The following is a 21,484-nucleotide window of genomic DNA, read 5'->3' on the forward strand; positions in this document are numbered from 1 at the left end:
GTAATCCTCTTAAGTATAATTGCTCTTCACAAGGTCTAAAAATAAGGCCAATAATTCAGATGCATGCAGTTCTAAAGCAAGCAAGCCCATCATACATCAGTACATAAAACTTCTCTGGTTCTCTGGTGATGAAATGTAGGACTTTTATGCAAACCCAGTGGTAGACGTGTTCACTGATATGTTAAGAAAATGCTAATGAGGCCCGACTATCTTATTGCAGAGGAACAGAACAAAAGCCTCTAGTCATATCAGTAACTGAAAATGGCATGAGTGTGTGGAGCACCATAAGAAATGCTGCTAGGATCTGCAACCAGGGTGTAATGAAATCCATATTCAACCCCAAATTTGAAAACTTTGGACACTATGGACATGTTTTTAGTTAACATTAAATTAACATTAATTCATACATTTCCTTACATTTCTATTTTCCATTTTTACAACCATTTTTTTTGTACAAGGCCTCCTCATTTCAGGGCCTCAAAAGTAATTAAACAAATTATCTCCTCATTAATCCATTATCAGTTATGTCAAGCTCAGACTACACAACATTTTTGTCCCTCACAATGTTCACTATGTCAGATTAAGCAGTTATCTTCGCTTTGCGTCATTCTCGAGGGACTGGCAACACTACACGTTAGTCACCAACCAATCAGCGTCCGCGGCCTCGCATGAGTTCGCAGGTCATCGCGGGGAGAAGCATAGAATCTAACAATCACGGCTACAGAAGCCCTTTCAGTGTTTACATCTGTGCACCACAGAACGCTCTGGCTTCTTATTGGTCAGAGTCAGGGAGCACGTAGTCGCGGAGCGTGTCACACTAGGCAATAAAATACAAAACATTCTAACATGCTAGTCTTTCCGTCGGACGCTCTGACAGCGTCGTTCATGTCAAATTACTGATCTTTTACTCTGTCACACTACACATACCTTTGTCGCTCGCGACAAATTCACGACAAATTCGGATCCGATGCACGCAATGTGTCGCAATGTGTCAAAATCGTGCAAAAATCGTGTAGTCTGGTCTGAGAATAAAGCAGGTAAAAGGTCTGGAGCTGGTTTCAGGTGTGACATTTGCAATTTGCAATTGGAAGCTATTGTTGTGAGCCCACAACATGTGATTAAAGGCTCTCTCAATGGAAGAGAAACAGAGCAGCATTTGCCTGAATAGAAGAAGTCCATTAGAGAGAAAGCAGAAATGTAAGGAGTGGTCAAATCAACAGTTTGGTACATTCTGAGTAAAAAGAGTGCAGTGATGAGCTCGGGAAATCAAAAAGACCTGGACATCCACTGAAGAGTGGTGGTGGAGTGATGGATGATCACATAATCCTTTCCATAGTAAAGAAAAAAACCTTCTCAACATCCACCCAAGTGAAAAACACTCTCCAGGAAAAAAAAGTTATCAGTATCTCTATAGTAGTCTACCATAAAGAGAAGACTACAGAATACAAAGTGTTCTCCACAAGCTGCAAATCATTATCAGAAATGCTAGATTAGACTTTGCTAAAAAAAACAAAAAACACCTAAAGTGGCCAGCTTATTTCTGGAACACTGTTCTTCGGGCATGTGAAACTAAAATCATCCTCTACCAGAATGATGTGAAGAAGAAAGTATGGAGAAGGGTTGGAACATCTCGACACAAAGCTCACCACATCCTCTGTTAAACATGGTGGCGTGTGCATGCATGGCTGGGTCACTATGCAGCAAGCTTGATTGGATGGAGCTTATAAGTACAGATGGACAATGACCAAAAAAAAAATGCTGCAAAAGCAACCCAGGGTTTTGTTTTTTTTTTTAAGGTAAAGAAGGGGAATATTTTGCAGTGGCTGAGTCAATCACCATATCTGAACCTGATTGAGCTACATTTTACTCACTTAAGAGAAAAGTGAAGGCAAAAAACACAAAAAAGCCCACAAACCAGGCCTGGCAAAGCATATTAAAGGAGGAAACAACCTAGTGTTTGGTGATGTAAATGGGTTCCAGACTCCAGGCAGTCATTGTCTGCAAATGATTCTCAACAAAGTAATAAAAATAACCATTTTATTTATGATAAAGATCATTTGTCTAACTACTCTTGAGCAGTGTTGGGCACGTTACTTTGAAAAAGTAATTAGTTATAGTTACTAGTTACTTCTCCAAAAAAGTAACTGAGTTACTAACGGAGTTACTCCACTATAAAAGTAACTAGTTACCAGTAAAAGTAACTATTGCGTTACTTCGCCCCGTAAAAATAAATAAATAAAGAATAAATAAAGAAAATAAATGATGTAATTACTATTATTATTAGAAAAATAACAAACAAAAATAAACCCAAAATGTTGACAAAAATATAGTCTAACGAATAAAAAAAAATAAGAAACGAAAAACTCCACAGGACCAAAGAAAATTACTAAGACATGTAATACTGAAAAAAAAAACGGAAAAAACAAATACACGTCTGGGGATAAAAATTAAACAAACCAAACCACACTCAAATAAATAAATGTATATATAAACAAAACAAAAGAATGGACAAAAACAACAATCCGTTAAAAAAACTCATTTAAATCCATTAAAAAACTCATTTAAAACAATCACAGGCTTTTTGCGCAGAATAATAAAAGTTTCGGTTAGTTTCAGTTTCAAATCATGAAAACAGCTCACCAAAACCTCAACCTATCCTTTATATTTGACAATATTTGATTAACTTACAGGTCCTTACTTATTTTTATTTAACTGAACTGAGTTGTAAATTATTTATAGCCTCGCGCTGAATTCAGCTCTGCGCTGCGAAAGAGAGAGAGAGAGAGAGAGAGAGAGAGAGAGAGGCGCAGCGCATTTTGCCTGATTTCTCTTTATTAATTAACAGTACATTTGTTGGCTTTAGTAAGTTTAATAACATTAATTTTAGTATACTTGCCAGATCTTATTTATAAAAACTTTTTTAGAAGACAGAGGTTATTCTGCGCGCAATGCCGCGCCGCTGCGCCAAGCACCACTTTGCGTGCCTGACATTTCAGAGCGCTGGATGAGATTTTAATTCATGAATTAATATATTTAATATTTTAATAAATTTGCCCTGGTGATAAGAAACGAATGCTAACATATAGCGTTATATTTCTGTGTATTTCAAATGTTTTAAGTTTTATATAATTGACGGGCAGCACCACGCGCCAGATTGACAATGTGCTTTGTTTTTCAGATATAAAAGTGAAATTCAGTTAAATAATAGCAAAGTTAACTAAAATAAATTTATGTTCAGTCAAAGTTATTTTCTCTTTTAATTTTCCATTTCAAAACTCCAGCATTTGAGTGAGAATAAGCATCTGTTGAAATTTTTAAACAGCAGAATGCCTAGTTACAGTTATTTAGTCTGTGTACTAAACATAAATATAAATCCTTATAACTGACAGAAATAAATATAACTAATAATAATTTATAGTTACAGTGCAGATTTTTATGTATATATATTTTTCATAGTTGATTGCTGAAGGCTCTGGGTGTGGTTTATTTTTATGTGGTAAAGATGTGATGGTATGGAGTATTTTGGAGCGCAGGGTGAGCAATCGCGCTAAGCTTTTTTCCGCCGCCAAGATAAAAACACGCCAGAAATTTACCTCAACACACATCATTTCCAGACCACCACGCCCATCGGTGTTAATATATTCCAAAGTCCAACGCTATTTTAAGGACGCGTGCAAGGCCTAAAAATAGACTGTTGACGGGTGGCAAAGCGCCACGCTACACGCCTTGTGCGGTGTGTATGATAGGGCTCTTGGTCTGTATGCGCAAAGTTAAAAAAAGTTCATTCAGCTGCTAAAGTAACGTGCAGTAACGGAGTGTCGAAAATGGTAACGGCGTTATAGTTACAGTCAGAGTAATTAGTTAGATTACTCGTTACTGAAAAAAGTAACGGCGTTAGTAACGTTTATTTTAACGCCGTTACTCCCAACACTGCTCTTGAGCCCCTAAAATGAGAAGAATGAGAAGTAAAAATGTCTGCAAGTTACTTGTGTAAGTGTGTTACGCCTGTGAGTGTGTGTTCTGCAATGTTCAAGTCTCGTACAGTGCTGGGGTTTATCCTGGATATAATGGACATAATAAACTTTTTCCACACAGTCCCTATTAATGAAGTTTATAGAGTGGTGTAGGATCTATGCATTTCCTCCGGAAGTCTATGACAAATTGTTTGAGGGGGTTGTAGGCCAGAGTTAGGCCAGAAAAACATAGATCAGTGGTTTGGCTGACTCAGGTATGGTAGTAAAATTTAAATACACCTTATCCAGTGTTTTATTCCCTGTCGTAGAACATTTGATGTGCTGATCAAATTTTGCGAGGACTGATTTTATATAAACAGGATTAAGATAAAATAAAATAATCCTTTATTAATCCCACAATAGGGAAATTTGCAAAGTTACAGCAGCACAGAGGAAAGAACAGATAAAACGGTCAGGAAAATATATAAAAATATATAAACATATAATAATAAATCTACGTATGCAATGCTACATATATCTTATTTCACCTAAGATAAGGTTATATGATTATGTTATGTATGTTGTGACCAGTATTATTGCCCAAGGACTAACTAACAGTGAATAAATAGCAAATAAAAAGTAGATGAAAAGGTGAGAATTATTGCACGTTAAACACGTTAAAATCATCAGATATTACGTGGGCCGCTTTAGGCTAGCTGTTTTGCTGTGAATTTTAGCATTAGTATCGGGAGGAATTTAAACAGCACTCTACTGTCCAGGGAAGGATGTTTTCTACTACATTTGGTGCTGTGAGGTTTTAACTTTTAACTGCAGTCATTGACAAGTGCATTAGTGCAGCCGGGATGTTGGATGATCCCCACCCCACCTCATCATCCCCAACTTCCCAAAATCATTATTCCAGATAAGTTACAGCTACCCTGCTTAACAGCTTAATACAGGGGCTTTAAATCTCTTATGCCCTCCCCCTGTTTAGTTTGTTTATCTCCTCCAGAGTTGTATTATGCAGCCAGTACTAGTCTACAAGCGGGACTTGACAAGCTGTGTGTGCATTTTCACATCTTTGTCAGCAATGGAAGCAACTTAAAGGAGCTAAACGCCTTTATTAAAAGTGTTGTCTCAAATAATTGGACATGTAGTTTGTATATAGAGATTTTTTTTTTTGGTTTTGTGTGAGTGTAGCCTCGCCTTTGGGAGCCACCGGGGGGCAGTGCTGTTCTTTCAGTCAGATCTTCCATTGCTTCAGTTCTTCCCTCAATCACTCAGTTGGGGCTTATATATTTGTATATATAGATAGATTAACATCTATAAAACAAAATGATATACAGTTGTGCATGGAGGTATACAGGTTCTATATGGTATCCTGCAGCACATTTACTCACATATGTTGCAGTTGGGCCGGTAGATCCTGCTCTATACTTGTATACTTGTTGCAGCATCCCAGCTGCTCCCAAAATTATAAGTTAATTGTAAGTCTACAGCTAGACTATATTGGGGGTCATAAGAGTGTACTAGGTGTAACCGACTGTTGAATGTGATGGCTCACTAAATAATATCACCAGCAATTAAGGCAAAGTGTTGCTCCTTACCTTTTTCATGTTTCCATGTTGGTTAATGCATAAATATCAGGCCTAAGTGATTTCTGGTCATAGTGTAATCAATTGCTGATGCTATTGCCCATTACTAAATACACCAATAATTCAGTTAAACACCCTTACCAAAGATTATATCCAACAGGATTAAACTGTGAACTCTGTGAGCTTTTTACATGTGATTTTAACAAGCAGATCCAGAACCAGAGTGAAACTAAACTGGAGTGACCCACCATTCAGCACAGCGTTCGCTCCGGTTCAATTGAATTAAATAAAAATTAAAACAGTGATTAAAAACGCTGAACTCGACATCAGCATTAATTAGTTCAGCATTTATTTTGATTATTATCAGTGAGGACTGGAATATCCACACAGTAGTGCTAAAACTTAGCTAACAGGAAGATGATTGAGGGAGTCTAAAAACCTAACAGTAAGTATATTTATCTGTTTTGATACATAATATTCATTAAATATTATGAATTCATAATATGTTTTTTTAATAAATAAGTAAATAAGAAGAAGCTTTGAATGAAATCACAGTTTCCTTTTTCTGATCTATTTTTTTTAAACATTTGTCAAAGGACAGATTACAAATTATAAAGCTCAAAATCGTAAATACAAACACAATATGCTGAACATATTTCACAATATTACATATCTGACAATAAATAATAATGATATGCCATTTATTCTACAATAAAGACACACTAGCTTTATAAACCTGACTGTATTCATCAAACAGGTGTCTGAGTGGCTGCAGTTCAGTATGAGAAACAAGAAAATTAGGGCAGCTTAAACTCAAACATAGTAAAATAGGACTAAATTAGGAAACTAAAGTTTAGCCCCGCCCATTCAGCCTATCACAGGTTGGCTCCACCCATTCAGCCTACAGCAGTTAAGTCCCACCTATTCAGTCTATAGGAGTTTATCTCCACCAATTAAGCCAATAGAAGATTAGCTCCACCCATCATCATCATACAGCAGTTTAGCTCCACCCATTCAGCCTACGCCAGTTTCGCCCCTCCCATTTGGTCTACATCAGTTTAGCTCCATCCATTCATACATACAGATTTATGTGCAGTTTGTAAAGTCTATAAATACCATCATTTTTATATTTTAACTATTCTTAAATAATATTATGGAAGATGCTAATGATGATACAGATAAAACAATAAATAAATAATTAAGGTATCAGCTTTAAGGAATACAACTGTGTCTGGTGTCAGTGTCGTGGTGGTATCTGGACGGTGTGGTGGCCGGTGTCAGTGCTGACGGTAGGTTCGGAGTTTGAGGATTTTGGACAGGGCCTGGCGAGCGCTGGAGGAGATGAGGTAGGATCCGTCTGAGGAAGTGAAGAATTCCCAGTCTCTGCAGCCGTTAGTGCTCAGAGTGTGAACAGGAACAAATCTCTCATAACCCTGCCACCTGCACACACACACACACACAATGGGTTCATACACTAGTCTCACCTGTATATAACTCACCTGTACATAAGATACCTGTCTCACCCCTATAGAATACATGGGTGTTACCTGTATACAACACACCTGTACATAATCACCTGTATATAACACACCTATACATAAGATACTTGTCTCAGCCCTATAGAATACACGGGTATTACCTGTATATAACACACCTGTATATAACACATCTATACATAAGATACCTGTCTCAGCCCTATAGAATACACGGGTATTACCTGTATATAACACACCTGTATATAACACATCTATACATAGGATACCTGTCTCAGCCCTAGAGAATACACGGGTGTTACCTGTATATAACACACCTGTACATAATCACCTGTATATAATACACCTACACATAAGATACTTGTGACACCCCTATAGAATACACATGTATTACCTGTATATAACACATCTATACATAAGATACCTGTCTCAGCCCTATAGAATACATGGGTATCACCTGTATATAACACACCTGTATATAACACACCTGTATATAACACACCTGTATATAATACACCTACACATAAGATACTTGTCACACCCCTATAGAATACACGGGTATTACCTGTATATAACACACCTGTATATAACACATCTATACATAAGATACCTGTCTCAACCCTATAGAATACACGGGTGTTACCTGTATATAACACACCTGTACATAATCACCTGTATATAACACACCTATACATAAGGTACTTGTCTCACCCCTATAGAATACATGGGTATTACCTGTATATTTAACACACTGGACGCACCTGTAAATAACACACTGGTCTGACCTGTATATAACACATTTGTATATAACACATCTGTATACAACACACTGGTCTCATCTATATATAAAACACCTGTATATAGCACACTGCTCTCACCTGTATATAACACTGTTTAGTGAGTAGGAGTTTCCATCATATGAGTTCGCCACCACCAAGAACTTATCATCCCCCACAGTGAAGAACTCCCAGTCCAGAGCACTGAAACGACAGAGATAAAAACACAGTGAGTCAAATAATTACATTCTAATTTTATCTACATTTATTTACATTTTACAGCATCCCAATGCTTTGTAACTGGATTTGTATTTGTAATGGTGCAGTGTAAGCGTACCTGCTAGTGGTGATGTCCTGGAACTTGATGAAGGTCTGCGAGGTCATGTTGAGCTCATAGATGGTGGAGTTGATGTTGTATTGGATGGAGCCGGTGTTGTCCAGTCTCTGACTGTTCGCTACAGCCAGGAAGAACCTGTTCCCGATCTGGAACATCTCCCAGTCTATCGCTCCAGTGGTCTGCAGGGTAAAACAGAACATCCAGAATTACCCTTACCCATTCACACATCTTTAGTGATTTATACTGTAATACACTGGACCAAAGCAAACACAAGGTTCTTTCTACTACAGAGGTGGACTCTTTGGTGTAGCCCAGCACCCAGCATTCAGTCACCCAGACTGGGAATTCAACCCCAGTCTCCTACATTATGTGGTAGCACACAAGCAGGCAGTGGTGTTATCCACCCCACCATACCAATCAAATCTACAGCAGATTCACAAAGTGCAGAACTATACACAGCTCTGCTCATATAATAATGCCAGATTGTACTGTATTGTTCAGTTACCAGGATAGACTGGAAAATCCGGAAGCTCCCCCCCAGCCAGATATAGATGGTGGAGTTTATGACGGTGGATTTCCCATTAAAGGTGTTGGCCACCACCAGGAAGTGGTACGGGCCGATGGTGAAGAATTCCCAGTCGTAAGCTCCAGACGTAGCGATGGTCTGATTCACCTCAAACTTCTTGGTGTTTGGGTTCCACTTGTAGATCACACTCTCAATGTTGTGATTCATTTCCCCTGTAAATATTTTATAAAAGGGATTGTAGTGTAAATCATTTTTTTAAACTAAAGCATCCAAACTGTAAAGTTATGTTTATTTGTTTGTAAAGGAGTGGTTGTTAAAATTGTTAATATTAAGTGTCTGACTAATGCAGGTGAGCCTCACCTTGCCTGTGATTGGCCACAGCGAGGAACGCCTCGCCCTGGATGTGGAAGGCCTCCCAATCACGAGCGCTGTGTGTGTTCAGTTTCTGATACTCCACGAACCTCAGCGTCCGATTACTCCACCTATACACCACCGACACCTCCTCTACCCCATCACCCCCTGAGTTAGCCACCACCAGGAAACTCTAAAACACACACACACACACACACACACACACAGTTATTCAGAGTAAATACCAATGTATAGAAGATACTAAATAATTAATTGTGAATTCTGAACAATTTATAGTATCTTCACTGTCCAATGATAAACAAGTAACTAAATTTTACAACATAATTTGAACAAACAAACTGTCCCTTACACTGTGCCAAAATTTCTTAAAGGAATAGACCAATAGAAATACTTTAAATTGACCTGAAATAAACTCTTTTTACATTAACTTCCATCATTGGACAGTGACGATATACTAAATAATACATTATGGATACTAAGCAATTTATAGTATATACTGAATAATACGTTGTGGATACTGAACAATTTATAGAAGATACTAAATAATTTATTGTGGAAACTGAACAATTTATACTAGACATTAAATAAATAATTGTGGGTAATGGACCGTTTATAGTATATACTGAATAATACATTGTGGATACTGAGTATTTCAGTGGATACTAAATCATTCATAGTAGAAAATTCAAAGCATGCATTGAAGAATTCATAGTAGATACTGCAAAAATTGCAGTCAATACTACTAATCCATATTCGATACATAATTGATAATGGATACTAAATAAATTATAAAACATACCAAATCATTGATAATGGATCCTGACTAATTCGTAATGGATATTGAATTGTTGATAATGGATCCTGACTAAATCATAATGGATACTGAATTGTTGATAATGGATCCTGACTAAATCATAATGGATATTGAATTGTTGATAATGGATCCTGACTAAATCATAATGGATACTGAATTGTTGATAATGGATCCTGACTAAATCATAATGGATATTGAATTGTTGATAATGGATCCTGACTAAATCATAATGGATACTGAATTGCTAATAATGGATCCTGACTAAATCATAATGGATACTGAATTGTTGATAATGGATCCTGACTAAATCATAATGGATACTGAATTGTTGATAATGGATCCTGACTAAATCATAATGGATACTGAATTGTTGATAATGGATCCTGACTAAATTCATAGTGGATACTAAATGATTTATAATAGATACTGACGGAGAGAGCGATAGTTATATAATATGAGGGGTTAAGGACTGGTGTTTTATGAGCCATCTGTAAATGCAGGTACACAGGTTTACGAGTTTTATTGAAATATGAAGCGTGTATTTAAAAGGCCGTTATGAGCGAGAGTTTGCGAGTGTAATGAATTTGTGAGCTCAGTAATTTACAGTGTGTTCTCCTCAGATCTGGGTTCAAAGGCGGCTCCACAGAGGAAGGATGTGTAGTGATTAGTGAGGTGTGTTAATGCTCCCGTTCACCGTGCGCTGCACCCGGCCTCTGTTTGCTTTCTGCTGTAATTATACATCTCTGACACATTAAGCTTTAACTGCCTCTCAGTGTAGCTGTAATACAGATCTGTGCAGAGCGAGGGAGAGAGAGAGAGAGAGAGCTGCAGGCTGAACAGCTGGAGCTCTGTTGGCTGTAATTATGGGCACGAGGGGAAGCTTCAATTTAACATCAGACAAAATTAATTTCTGTGATTTTTCACGTTTGATTTATGGCATTAAACGCATCTCTCTGCTCTGCTGAATAAAAACCACATCAAGTGAGGATTTCCAGCTCCACCATCGTATACTTCTCTAACATCATCTGATGCTTAACTCATACACTTATGTTTTTCAATTTTAAGCCGAACACCGAAAGTGTCTTTAGCCCTTTGTAGCCAAATTATAATTTTGATTGCCAAATATTTGGTGCATCCCTAACCCAGAGTCTTAACTATGTATCAGGAACAGATATTACCAACCTCTCTGCCCACTGTGAAGAACTTCCATGCCTGAGCGTCGTGGGTGCTGAAGTCCTGGTATCGCTCAAACCTGCCATTCGTCCACCGGTACACAGTAGAGCCCAGGTCACGGTTCGCTGTAGCCATGAAGAGGCCCACAGATGGGATGCTGAAGACCTCGATGTCGAAGGTTTCGGAGGTGGTGAAGAGATCCTGATGCTCTTCCACGTAATCCAGCCTCTCTCGCTCTGTGGAGAACAGCAGCATCAGCACCAGAGAGACAGAGGGGGTAACTACCACTCACAAAACTGATGTGTGTACCCTGCAGCATGGTGATCCACATGCTTCCATCACACAGGAACAGGCCTTTCTCCTCAGTGCTGAACCAAAGCTGACCCACCTCACTGACCCGACAGAGAGGACTCACAGGACTCACCCGAACCTCCGCCTCTACAGAGAGAGAGAGATGAAAGATAGAAACCTAAAAATATTAATAATAAACACATACAACTGACGAAATGTCTGTAGAAGCTTCCGTGGGCTTTGGGTGTGGTTTGGGTGAGGCTTGGGTAGACATTCCCTATGGCTTGGGTGAAGCTATGGGGTGTTGAAATAGTTGGGTTGGGGCATTGGTGAGACTTTGAATGGGGCTTTGGTTGAAGCTTTTTGGGGTTTTGTGTTGCTTTGCGTGAGCCTTTGAGTGAGGCTGGGTGAGGCTGAATTGAGTTTAGGGTGAAACTTTTGGTGGGGATTTGGGTGAAACTTATTGAAATCTGATGAAGTGTTGATTGACTTTTGCTTTGGGTGGAGCATTAGTAAGACTTGGATGAGACGGGGGGGTTTGGGAGGGGATTGGGTGTAGCCTTGGTTGGAACCTGAGGCTGGGTGGGGCTGGGTGAGGCTTAGGGTGGGGCTTGGTGAGGCTTAGGGTGGGGCTTGGTGAGGCTTAGGGTGTGGTCTGGGCTTTAAGTAGGGGTGGAGCTAGGGGTTGATTGAATTTGCCTTTGGGTAAAACTGTATTGCTTTTATAGGGATGTGGTTGGAGTATTGATGGGACTTTAGGTGGAGCTTGAGTGAGAAAGGGTGGGGCTCTAGTTGGGTCTTCGGGTGGGGTTCTGGTTGAGCTTTGGGTGAGAAAAAAACTTTAATTGGGTCAATTAGAGATTACTGAACACCTGCACAGAGACAGCATGTTCTGATTTAGAGATGCAGTTAGCCCCATGTTTATTGATATATATTGGTTTTAATTACTTGTTAGTTACATTAGCATTGTTACTTCAGTGTAAAACTACAGGAACTGAATGTCAGACAGCAGATGACTGAGCAGATTTCTGCCTCAGCTCAAGTGTGTGCTTTAATGAATGTGTGTTGAAAAGTACAAAACACACTATTACACTCACACACATGTATTTGCCCCTGGTGGGGTTCACCATCCAAACTAATTCTCACCATCCATTGAACCAACTGGGGAATTTTGCAGGAAAAAGCAAACAAGTCTCCACAATCTGTACTGTCCCCACTTTGTTGATGTGCAACAACCACAGCACTATTAAAACAAACAACACACACACACACACACTCACACAAACACACATTCAAGCCCCTAGCTTTCCTTCACTCTCCAGTGTCCCTTTGGTACTACACACACTCTCAAAGCACAGGAGTGTCAGTCAGAGCAACGGATCAATGCCAACATACAGTTATATACTCAGATCCCTATACAACCACAGCCTGACACTGACCACTAAAACACACACACACACACACACAGGCCTCAGAAAACATACCTCTACTACATCTGCCTCTAATCTCCAGGGTGTAAACAATCCAAACTCTACTGAAGTAAAAGTACTGCTATGAGAAACAGTGAGTGTATTTGTGCCGAACTGTCGAGGAACGGGGGTCATGGTTCCACTTAATGTAACTTAATGTATTTATTTTGTGTTTGACAGATCGGCTTCTTACCGTAGGGGTAAAGTGGAAGCTCATTGGTCGGTGGTTTGACCGGCAGGTGTAACAGAACCTCAGGAATGGAGAGGATGGAGAGTCGGGGCTGGGAGGAGGGACAAACCCGGGAGGAGGCATCAGAACCTGGCAGCAGAACCAGCTGTCTTATCAAACCCTACAGAAAGAGAGACAGACTGTTGCTGAAATAACATAAAATTAATATTGAACATGACTGGAATTCTACAGTAACCCTGGTTTTTAATCACAGATTTCTTTATCTTGGCATGTTCTCCTCCACCAGTCTTACAAACTGCTTTTGGATAACTTTATGCCATCACTTCTGGTGCAAAAATGCAAGCAGTTCAGTTTGGTTTGATGGCTTGTGATCATCCATCTTCCTCTTGATTATATTCCAGAGGTTTTCAATTTGGTAAAATTAAAGAAACTCATCATTTTTAAGTGGCCTCTTTTTTTCTATTTTTTCAGAGCTGTATATATATATATATATTATAATATAATTTGGTCACAAGTTGATGTTTAACAAAGTGATGAATGAGGCTGTAATTAATATTTTGATGTAATATTTCTGTATATAAACTACAAATAGTTTTTCAGACCTTTATTACTGTGAGTGTGTTTATAAAACAGCCCCGCTGATCTTACCGAGAACAGCCCGTTCCATCTCTTCCTGCTGCCGATGAAGAAGACGGAGCCTTCAGTGTTTAAGTCCTCGGGGAACGCTCTGTGAGTGTGCCTGGAAACAGGAAACACAGTAAAAGCAGTTAGGCTTGTTGGGTGTAGTGCTACAATTATTATAATTTTAATAATCAAATATCTGATGATTGATTATCTGCTGCTTTTTTCAATTAGTCAATTTGTCAACATTTATTTTTACACTGGAGATTTAAACACTATTCAAAAGCTCCAGCACACTCCAGTCCAGCAGGGGGCGATAACTCACAGCTCCAGGGGGATACCACAGTCCACAGTGAGGATGGTGTAGTGACCAGTGACGGCCAGCACCAGCGTGTGCCAGCGGCCGTCTGCCAGTCCAACGGACCTGAAGGTCACGCGCCGGGTCGTGCCACGGGACTGCAGCAGGAAGTGCAGTTTATCTCGGGTGAGACGCAAACCCAACAGCAACCGGTCCGAACCTCCGTCCAGCAGAGTGAAGATATACTCATCCTTCTGTACAGCACAACACACACGTTACTTCACAAATAATAACACAAGTTACTACACAAAGCCACATACTAACAGTCTAAGCACATGTTCCACTGTTATTACACTGTAGCATGCTAACCTATTAGCACATATGGGGATTCTCAAGTCTCACGCATTGGGCCAGACTTTGTATCTCTCATGCACAGAAATTGCCATTTAAACTGTTTCCCACAGAGTTCACAAGAAGCTTTCCACACACCAGTCAATAAATTGAGAAATGTAGCTACTGTACCCAACAGCCAATCAAAATCTTTTTATTTGTGATCAGTTGCCTGTCTGTCAAAAGCGTGAGTAGAGGACAGGGCTAGGAGCTGCACCAACGTACTGTATATAAGCAATGTAATAAAACTTTTTTGTTGTTGAAAGCTAGCCAAAACGGTGTGCATTCATTTGCTTAGTAACCATAATAGCTAACTCATTAGGGCTAAAGTAGGTGTGGTAAAACTTTTGTTTAGCTAAGCTTAATAGTGTAAATACACGGACAGTGTTTCTGGAGAGCCCACAGAGCCCACACTGAGTTGCACAGAGCTAGAGCTACTGACAAGGGAGCTGTGTCTGACTCTTAGTTAAGTCACTGTTGAAGGCAAAATTAAGGGTTTAACAACCTGTTAAAAAACTAATACATATTCTTACATTATCACAGTATTAGACATTATCATTAAATTATCACATTAGGGTATTAGCACATTTTATTTTATTATTATTTTATTAGCCCATATCATGAATGAATAAATGAATGAATGAATCACTAGTTTCTCACGTTAGGGGGCAGCTGAGGGATCTTCAGGGTGACCACGATGGAGAACTCTGCGGGGAAGTAGTTGCAGTTGGTGAAGAGCGGAGCTGCAGGGAAGCTGAGGGCTTGTGGGGGTCCAGTAAACTTCACCCCTCGAGAGCCCTGAGACTGCACCAACCGCACCCGGCTCTGATACACCCCCCCAGCCGGGACCACCCGCCTCAGCAGGTCCAGCGGCAGCAGGTCTGTGGAGCAAACACACACCAAGGGTACAATATTGAACAATCTGATGTTTGAAGTGTATAAAAGTGATTATTTAGTGCACTTGCTGGCCAAAAAAAAGGTCACACACTCTAATATTTGTTTGGACCGCCTTTAATTGCTTTGATTGCTGGACGCAATTACTATGGCATTGTTTCAATAAACTTCTGCAACGACACAAGATTTATTTTAATCCAGTGTTTCATTAATTTTTTACCAAGATCTTGCAGCAGCATTGATGATGGTAAACTTCTCCAGCACATCCCAAAGATTCTCAATGAGGTTAAGATCTGGACTCTGTGGTGAACTCTCTCTCAATCCATGTGTGAAAATGATGATCTCATGCTCCCTGAACTCTGCACTCTTTCACAATTCCAGCCCCATGAATCCTGGAATTATCATCTTGGAATATGACTGTGCCATCAGGAAAGAAAAAATCCATTGATGGAATAACCTGTTCTATATTCAGTATATTCAGGTAGTCAGCTGAGCTCATTCTTTCAGCACATACTGTTGCTGAACCTAAACCTGCAGACCAACTGCAGCATCAACCCTCCCTACATCATTTACTTACTTACATCCAGGTGGAGGCTTTTTCCTTTTGGCCAGGCAATGTATAAATCACCCTGAATTCCCTTAATTCAACCAATGAATGCACATCAGTTTCTTCTTCTAAGAAATATACAATATTTAATTGCAGGATACAGAAACTGAAGCCACAGGAATGCAGGATGCACAGCGCCCCCTGGCTGTAAAGTCAGGTTCAGTAGATTGAGAGTGAATGAAGGGTGTAGTACAGGTGTTGGATGAGGTTCTGCCAGCAGCTGACCGCACTCGTCACTGGAAAACTCTCTCTATCAGATCAAATGCAAATGAAAGGCGATGCAAAGCAGCTGGGCTGAAGATGGCAGTGATGAAGATGACAGTGATGAAGGAATCAGAGGAGATTATCTCTGACCTGACGGCTCTTATCAGCGATGGGGAAGTGCGGTTTATCACACTCAGCTATTTTAGGAAATCGCTCTGATGAATGACTCGAAGAGCTTCCACATGGTTTCAGTTTCATGTGGTCAAACCCTGAGTCATGCTAAATGCTAATGCTAGAAGAGAGCATGGCACACTTCCACTATGAATGGGAGGATGCAGGTTCGAATCCTATTCATGTAGTTTTGCCATCAGCTCCCAGCACTCAGAGGGAGCATAATTAGCCTTGCTCCCTTCGGGTGGGTAGATGGCACTCTCTCCCCATCACGCTCAAAGGTGGCACCAGGCGGCACGAGGCATCTGTGAACAGATGTATCAGAACCCGAGTTGCTGCGCTTTCAAAGCATCAGCAGCAGCTTGAAAAAAGGGTGACTGACTTGAACCTTGACGTCTTTCTAAGCTGTATTCAGTCAGTGGCGCACCTGTGTTCTCCATTGCCAAGATAGCAATACGGCAGACATTTACCTAAACAAACCTAATTTCCAGCCAACTACGGTCATTATCGTAGATATATTCGCAAGCTCCGCTATTTTCAAACTAATGCAGGTGGAAGGCATAAAAATAGACTATTGGCAGGGTGTAAGATAGCAATGAGCATCGCAACAGACCTTGTGTAGGGTGTAAGATCTCTTTCAGGGCTCTCAGTCTCTGATTTTACTTTATCTTCAAGGTGGAGCAGCTAAGTAGAAGTGGACAAGTCTAATATAGTGTCTAAAAACTCCAGCAGCACTGCTGTGTCTAATAAACATCTCTGGAAAAATAAAAAAACACTTCAGTTTTTGAATTAGTTTCTCTGATTTTGTCATATATATTGTCATTTACATTTATTTACAGAAAATGAGAAATGGCTGAAATAAAAAAAAATGCAGAGCTTGCAGACCTCAAATAAGGTAAAGAAAACAAGTTGGCATATTGGCATGTTCTCCTTCACCAGTCTTACACACTGCTTTTGGATAACTTTATGCTACTCACTCCTGGTGCAAAATTTCAAGCAGTTCAGTTTGGTTTGATGGCTTGTGATCATCCATCTTTCTCTTGATTATATTCCAGAGGTTTTCAATTTAGTAAAATCAATTTACCATTAAAATTTTTAAGTGGTATTTTTTTTACAGAGCAGTATGTTTATACAGTATACAGTATTTCTGTATTTTAGAGTTTAGAGTTATCATGGTGATGAAGATGAAGCATGAGTGTGTACAGAGTGTGTGAGTGTGAGCAGTGATGCTGGTCCCACCGGACTCGTGTGTCCTGTGGGGCGACGACAGGTTCAGTCAGGTGTCTCTGGGAAGCGAGTGTTTACTTAAAGAAATGGTTCAAAGGCCAAAACCTCTTGTTTTGTTTTGATTCACTTGGAAAAAATCAAAGAGCCGAACGGAGCGACTTCACAGATCACATTTCAAAGAGCGGCCGGGTCGGGTCGAAGCGGAACACTTTACACACACCGCTTTACACACACCAACTCCAACTCTTACACTGAGCTGCTCCTAGGAACCTGCTATAGAGCAACACAACAATTATAGTTTGTAATAAAGTGGCCAGTGAGTGGAAGCACAACGTGGGTAAGTGTCATAATAACTATTTTTAAATAAATAGTTGTGATAAACAATATTATTATTATTATTATTATTGATATAATGATAATTTCATAGCATAATAGTTTAACAGTAATTACCTTTTAATTTTTAAGAATATTAAAAATGAAATTACATATATTTTACATATATTATTTCAAATATTTTTCATTAAACATAATATAATACGATCCTAAGGTCAGCAAAAATTACCTGTGTATGTGTATAAAAACATATATTGGACAATATGTTAATAATGAATCATCACTGGCCTATCTTATAGAAATCAAATGAAATGAAATGAAACAAAATCAGTTTTATTGTTGGCATTCTGGCTCATTCTACTTATGGGCAAATAAAATAATTCAGGTTGTGCAAATTAATTGTTTAATAACTTGACAATGTAATTATCGTTATAGCACTGTAACCCCCACTCTAAATAAATTCATCTCTCAAATCAAACCCCCACTCTGAATGAGTTCATCTCAACTCAAACAAACCCCCACTCTGAATGAGTTCATTTCAACTCAAACAAACCCCCACTCTGAATGAGCTCATCTAAACTCAAACAAACCCCCACTCTGAACGAGATCATCTCTCAAACAAACCCCCACTCTGAATGAGTTCATCTAAACTCAAACAAACCCCCACTCTGAATGAGTTCATCTCAACTCAAACTAACCCCCACTCTGAATGAGTTCATCTAAACTCAAACAAACCCCCACTCTGAATGAGTCCACCTCAACTCAAACAAACCCCCACTCTGAATGAGTTCACCTCAACTCAAACAAACCCCCACTCTGAATGAGCTCATCTAAACTCAAACAAACCCCCACTCTGAACGAGATCATCTCTCAAACAAACCCCCACTCTGAATGAGTTCATCTAAACTCAAACAAACCCCCACTCTGAATGAGTTCATCTAAACTCAAACAAACCCCCACTCTGAATGAGTCCACCTCAACTCAAACAAAACCCCACTCTGAATGAGTTCATCCCTCAAAACCCCACTCTGAATAAGTTCATCTCCCAAACAAACCCCCACTCTGAATGAGTTCATCTCCCAAACTAAACCCCCACTTTGAATGAGTCCATTCCTCAAACAAACCCCCACTCTGAATGAGTTCATCCCTCGAACCCCCACTCTGAACGAGTTAATCTAAACTCAAACAAACCCTTACTCTGAATGATTTCATCCCTCAAACCCCCACTCTGAATAAATTCATCCCTCGAACCCCAACTCTGATTAAGTTCAGTCCTCTCTACCTTTCGTTTTGTTCTGATGTGAAGTCACTTTGGAACAGCAGAGTTTTATCGCAGCTCCTGAATGGCACATCTAATCTGAATCTCACTCCATCATGTCTACCTTAACTATAAGGAAAGAGGAGCGAGCGAGGAAGGAAAGATCATACAGAAGAACAGAGGAATGGCGGCTCTTCCCCTCCCCTCACCTTCAGGCTTTTGAATGATAGAACATAATTAGTTAGCTTAAACAGTTTACTGAACTCCAAGCTCATAATCCTCTTGCAATCTGGTAGAAAATCTGCAATAATTACAAAGCCTGACTGGAATAGTGGAATGAAATACTGCCTTTGACAGTTAACATTAAAAGGACGTGTCAGAACCTGCAGTTCAGAAGATCCTGCTGTGACAGAAACAAGCTGCCGTCTTCAGAGGAACTCCGTCACCTGCTCTCTGCCCTGATGTTCTTAATGACTGATTTAAGGACGATTTAAGCAGAATTACAGTTTTGGCAGCGGAGGCCATGATGCTGCCAGGTGAAGAGCTGTACCTGTGTCAGGTGTAGAATACAGTACCTGTGCTATTTAAAGTGTACCTGTGCCAGGTGAGGTGTGTGAAGCACTGGATAAAGGGTCATACATGCACTGAGGTCATACAGTACCTGTGCTAGTTAAAGTGTACCTGTGCCAGGTGAGGTGTGTAAGCCGCTGGATAGAAGGTCACAGGTATGCATTGGGTAAATCATACCCAAGTTCATAATTGTGATGGATAAGGTGTACCTGTAATAGATGAGGTTGACTTATGCTAGATGATGTATAGCTGTGCTAGATGAGGAGCACCTGTGCTAGAAAAAGCATACTCATGCCAGGTGAGGTGTGTGTTTGTGACACTGGATGTAATAACTGTGCTAGATGAGGACAACCTGTGCCAAATAAGGTATATCTGTGATTGCTGCTAGATGAGGTGTACCTGTGCCAGATCAGGTGTATCTGCACTGGGTAAACTGTACCTGTTCTAGGTCAGGTATATCTCCACTAGTTGAAGTGTACCTGTGCCAGATCAGGTCTATCTCTACTGTTTAAAGTTACCTTTGCCAGACCATGTGTATTTACACTAGATGTACCTATGCTACGTCAGGTGCACCTGTGCCAGATCAGGTGTACCTGCACAAGGTGAGTGTACCTGTGCCAGATTTAGGTATGTCTCCAATGGGCAAAGTGCACCCATGCCAGATCAGGTGTTTCTGTTCTAGGTAAAGTTACCTGTGCCAGATCAGGTGTATCTGCACTGGATAAACTTTACCTGTTCTAGGTGAGGTATATCTCCACTAGTTTAAGGGTACCTGTGCCAGATCAGGTCTATCTCTAATGTTTAAAGTTACCTGTGCCAGTCCATGTGTATTTACACTAGATGTACCTATGCTAAGTGAAGTGTACCTGTGCCAGATCAGATGCAACTGCACTAAGTGAAGTGTACCTGTGCTAGGTCAGGTGCATCTGCACTAGACGAGGGGTTCCTGTGCCAGATCAGGTATGCCTGTGCTAGGTAAGATGTACTTGTGTTTGGTGTATCTGTCTGGGGTGAATGGTGGTATATGTCCTGGATGAACTGGTGTACCTGTGGCAGGTAAAAGATCATACCTGTACATGGTCTCCACAGTGCAGAACAGCCGCTGATGATGCAGCAGAGTAGAAGCCTAAAGTGCAGCAGCATCAGCATACTTCATACCAGCCCAGCACCTTCATACCACTCTCAGACTCATTCTAGAGTACCATCCAGAACATTGTTGAGTGTCCAAAAATGTCCAATAGATTCATCACACTTCTGTAACATCCAGAACGTTTTTTTAAACACTAGATACATCCAGAACTGACTCTTATAATGTCCAGAACAGCATTGGGAGCCCAGAAACCTCCAAAACTGCTTTCAAGCTCCAAAGACATCCAGGGTCAAATAACATCCAGAATAAATTTCAGGCTTTGATAAAGTCCAGAGCAACCTTTAGAGTCTGTTCAAAAATATATCCAAAAACATCTCCAGGCTCCAATAATGTCCACAACATCCATCAGGCTCAGAAAATGTTTCAAACAACCATCAGGCTTCAGTAACATCTAGTACAATATTATGGTCCAGAATTCCTAGAAACATTAAAAATATATATTCTAGACTGCAGAAGAAAAATGTCCAGGTGTTGAGTAGAGTGCAGCAGGCAGGAGTGTAACATATTTATTTATAATTTATCTGTTAATGTTTTCTATATTCTATTATTCTATAGTCAGGAGTTAAACTGACCTGAACTCACTAAACTCCGACTGAGATAAACTCCCTGTAAACAGCTGTAGAGGAGAACGAGTGAGAGAGAGAAAGAGAGAGAGAGAGAGAGAGAGAGAGAGAGTAACAGCCGAGCTTTACCTGTGAGGTGTTTTACCCCATAGACATTTACATAAGAATAAGACCAGACTGAAGAGGAGGGGTTAGAGAGAGAAAAAGAT

The 21,484-nt window shown here is 39.9% G+C and overlaps 1 protein-coding gene across 1 annotated transcript; it reads right to left on the bottom strand.

Moving 5' to 3' along the window:
• Positions 1 to 6,055: 6,055 nt before the first annotated feature.
• Positions 6,056 to 20,714, bottom strand: tspearb (thrombospondin-type laminin G domain and EAR repeats b; the record flags this gene model as incomplete). The annotated part of the gene is made up of 12 exons (XM_049485397.1): positions 6,056 to 6,988; positions 7,920 to 8,021; positions 8,155 to 8,333; positions 8,660 to 8,892; positions 9,041 to 9,224; positions 11,049 to 11,275; positions 11,349 to 11,477; positions 12,993 to 13,149; positions 13,638 to 13,728; positions 13,936 to 14,162; positions 14,959 to 15,179; positions 20,633 to 20,714. Coding segments are annotated over 12 exons (1,995 nt in total), but the record flags the coding sequence as incomplete, so codon positions are not given.
• Between the last annotated feature and the right edge of the window lie 770 nt (positions 20,715 to 21,484).

The sequence above is a fragment of the Astyanax mexicanus genome, chromosome 11 (genome assembly GCF_023375975.1).
Source record: "Astyanax mexicanus isolate ESR-SI-001 chromosome 11, AstMex3_surface, whole genome shotgun sequence".
NCBI classification, from domain to species: domain Eukaryota; kingdom Metazoa; phylum Chordata; class Actinopteri; order Characiformes; family Acestrorhamphidae; genus Astyanax; species Astyanax mexicanus.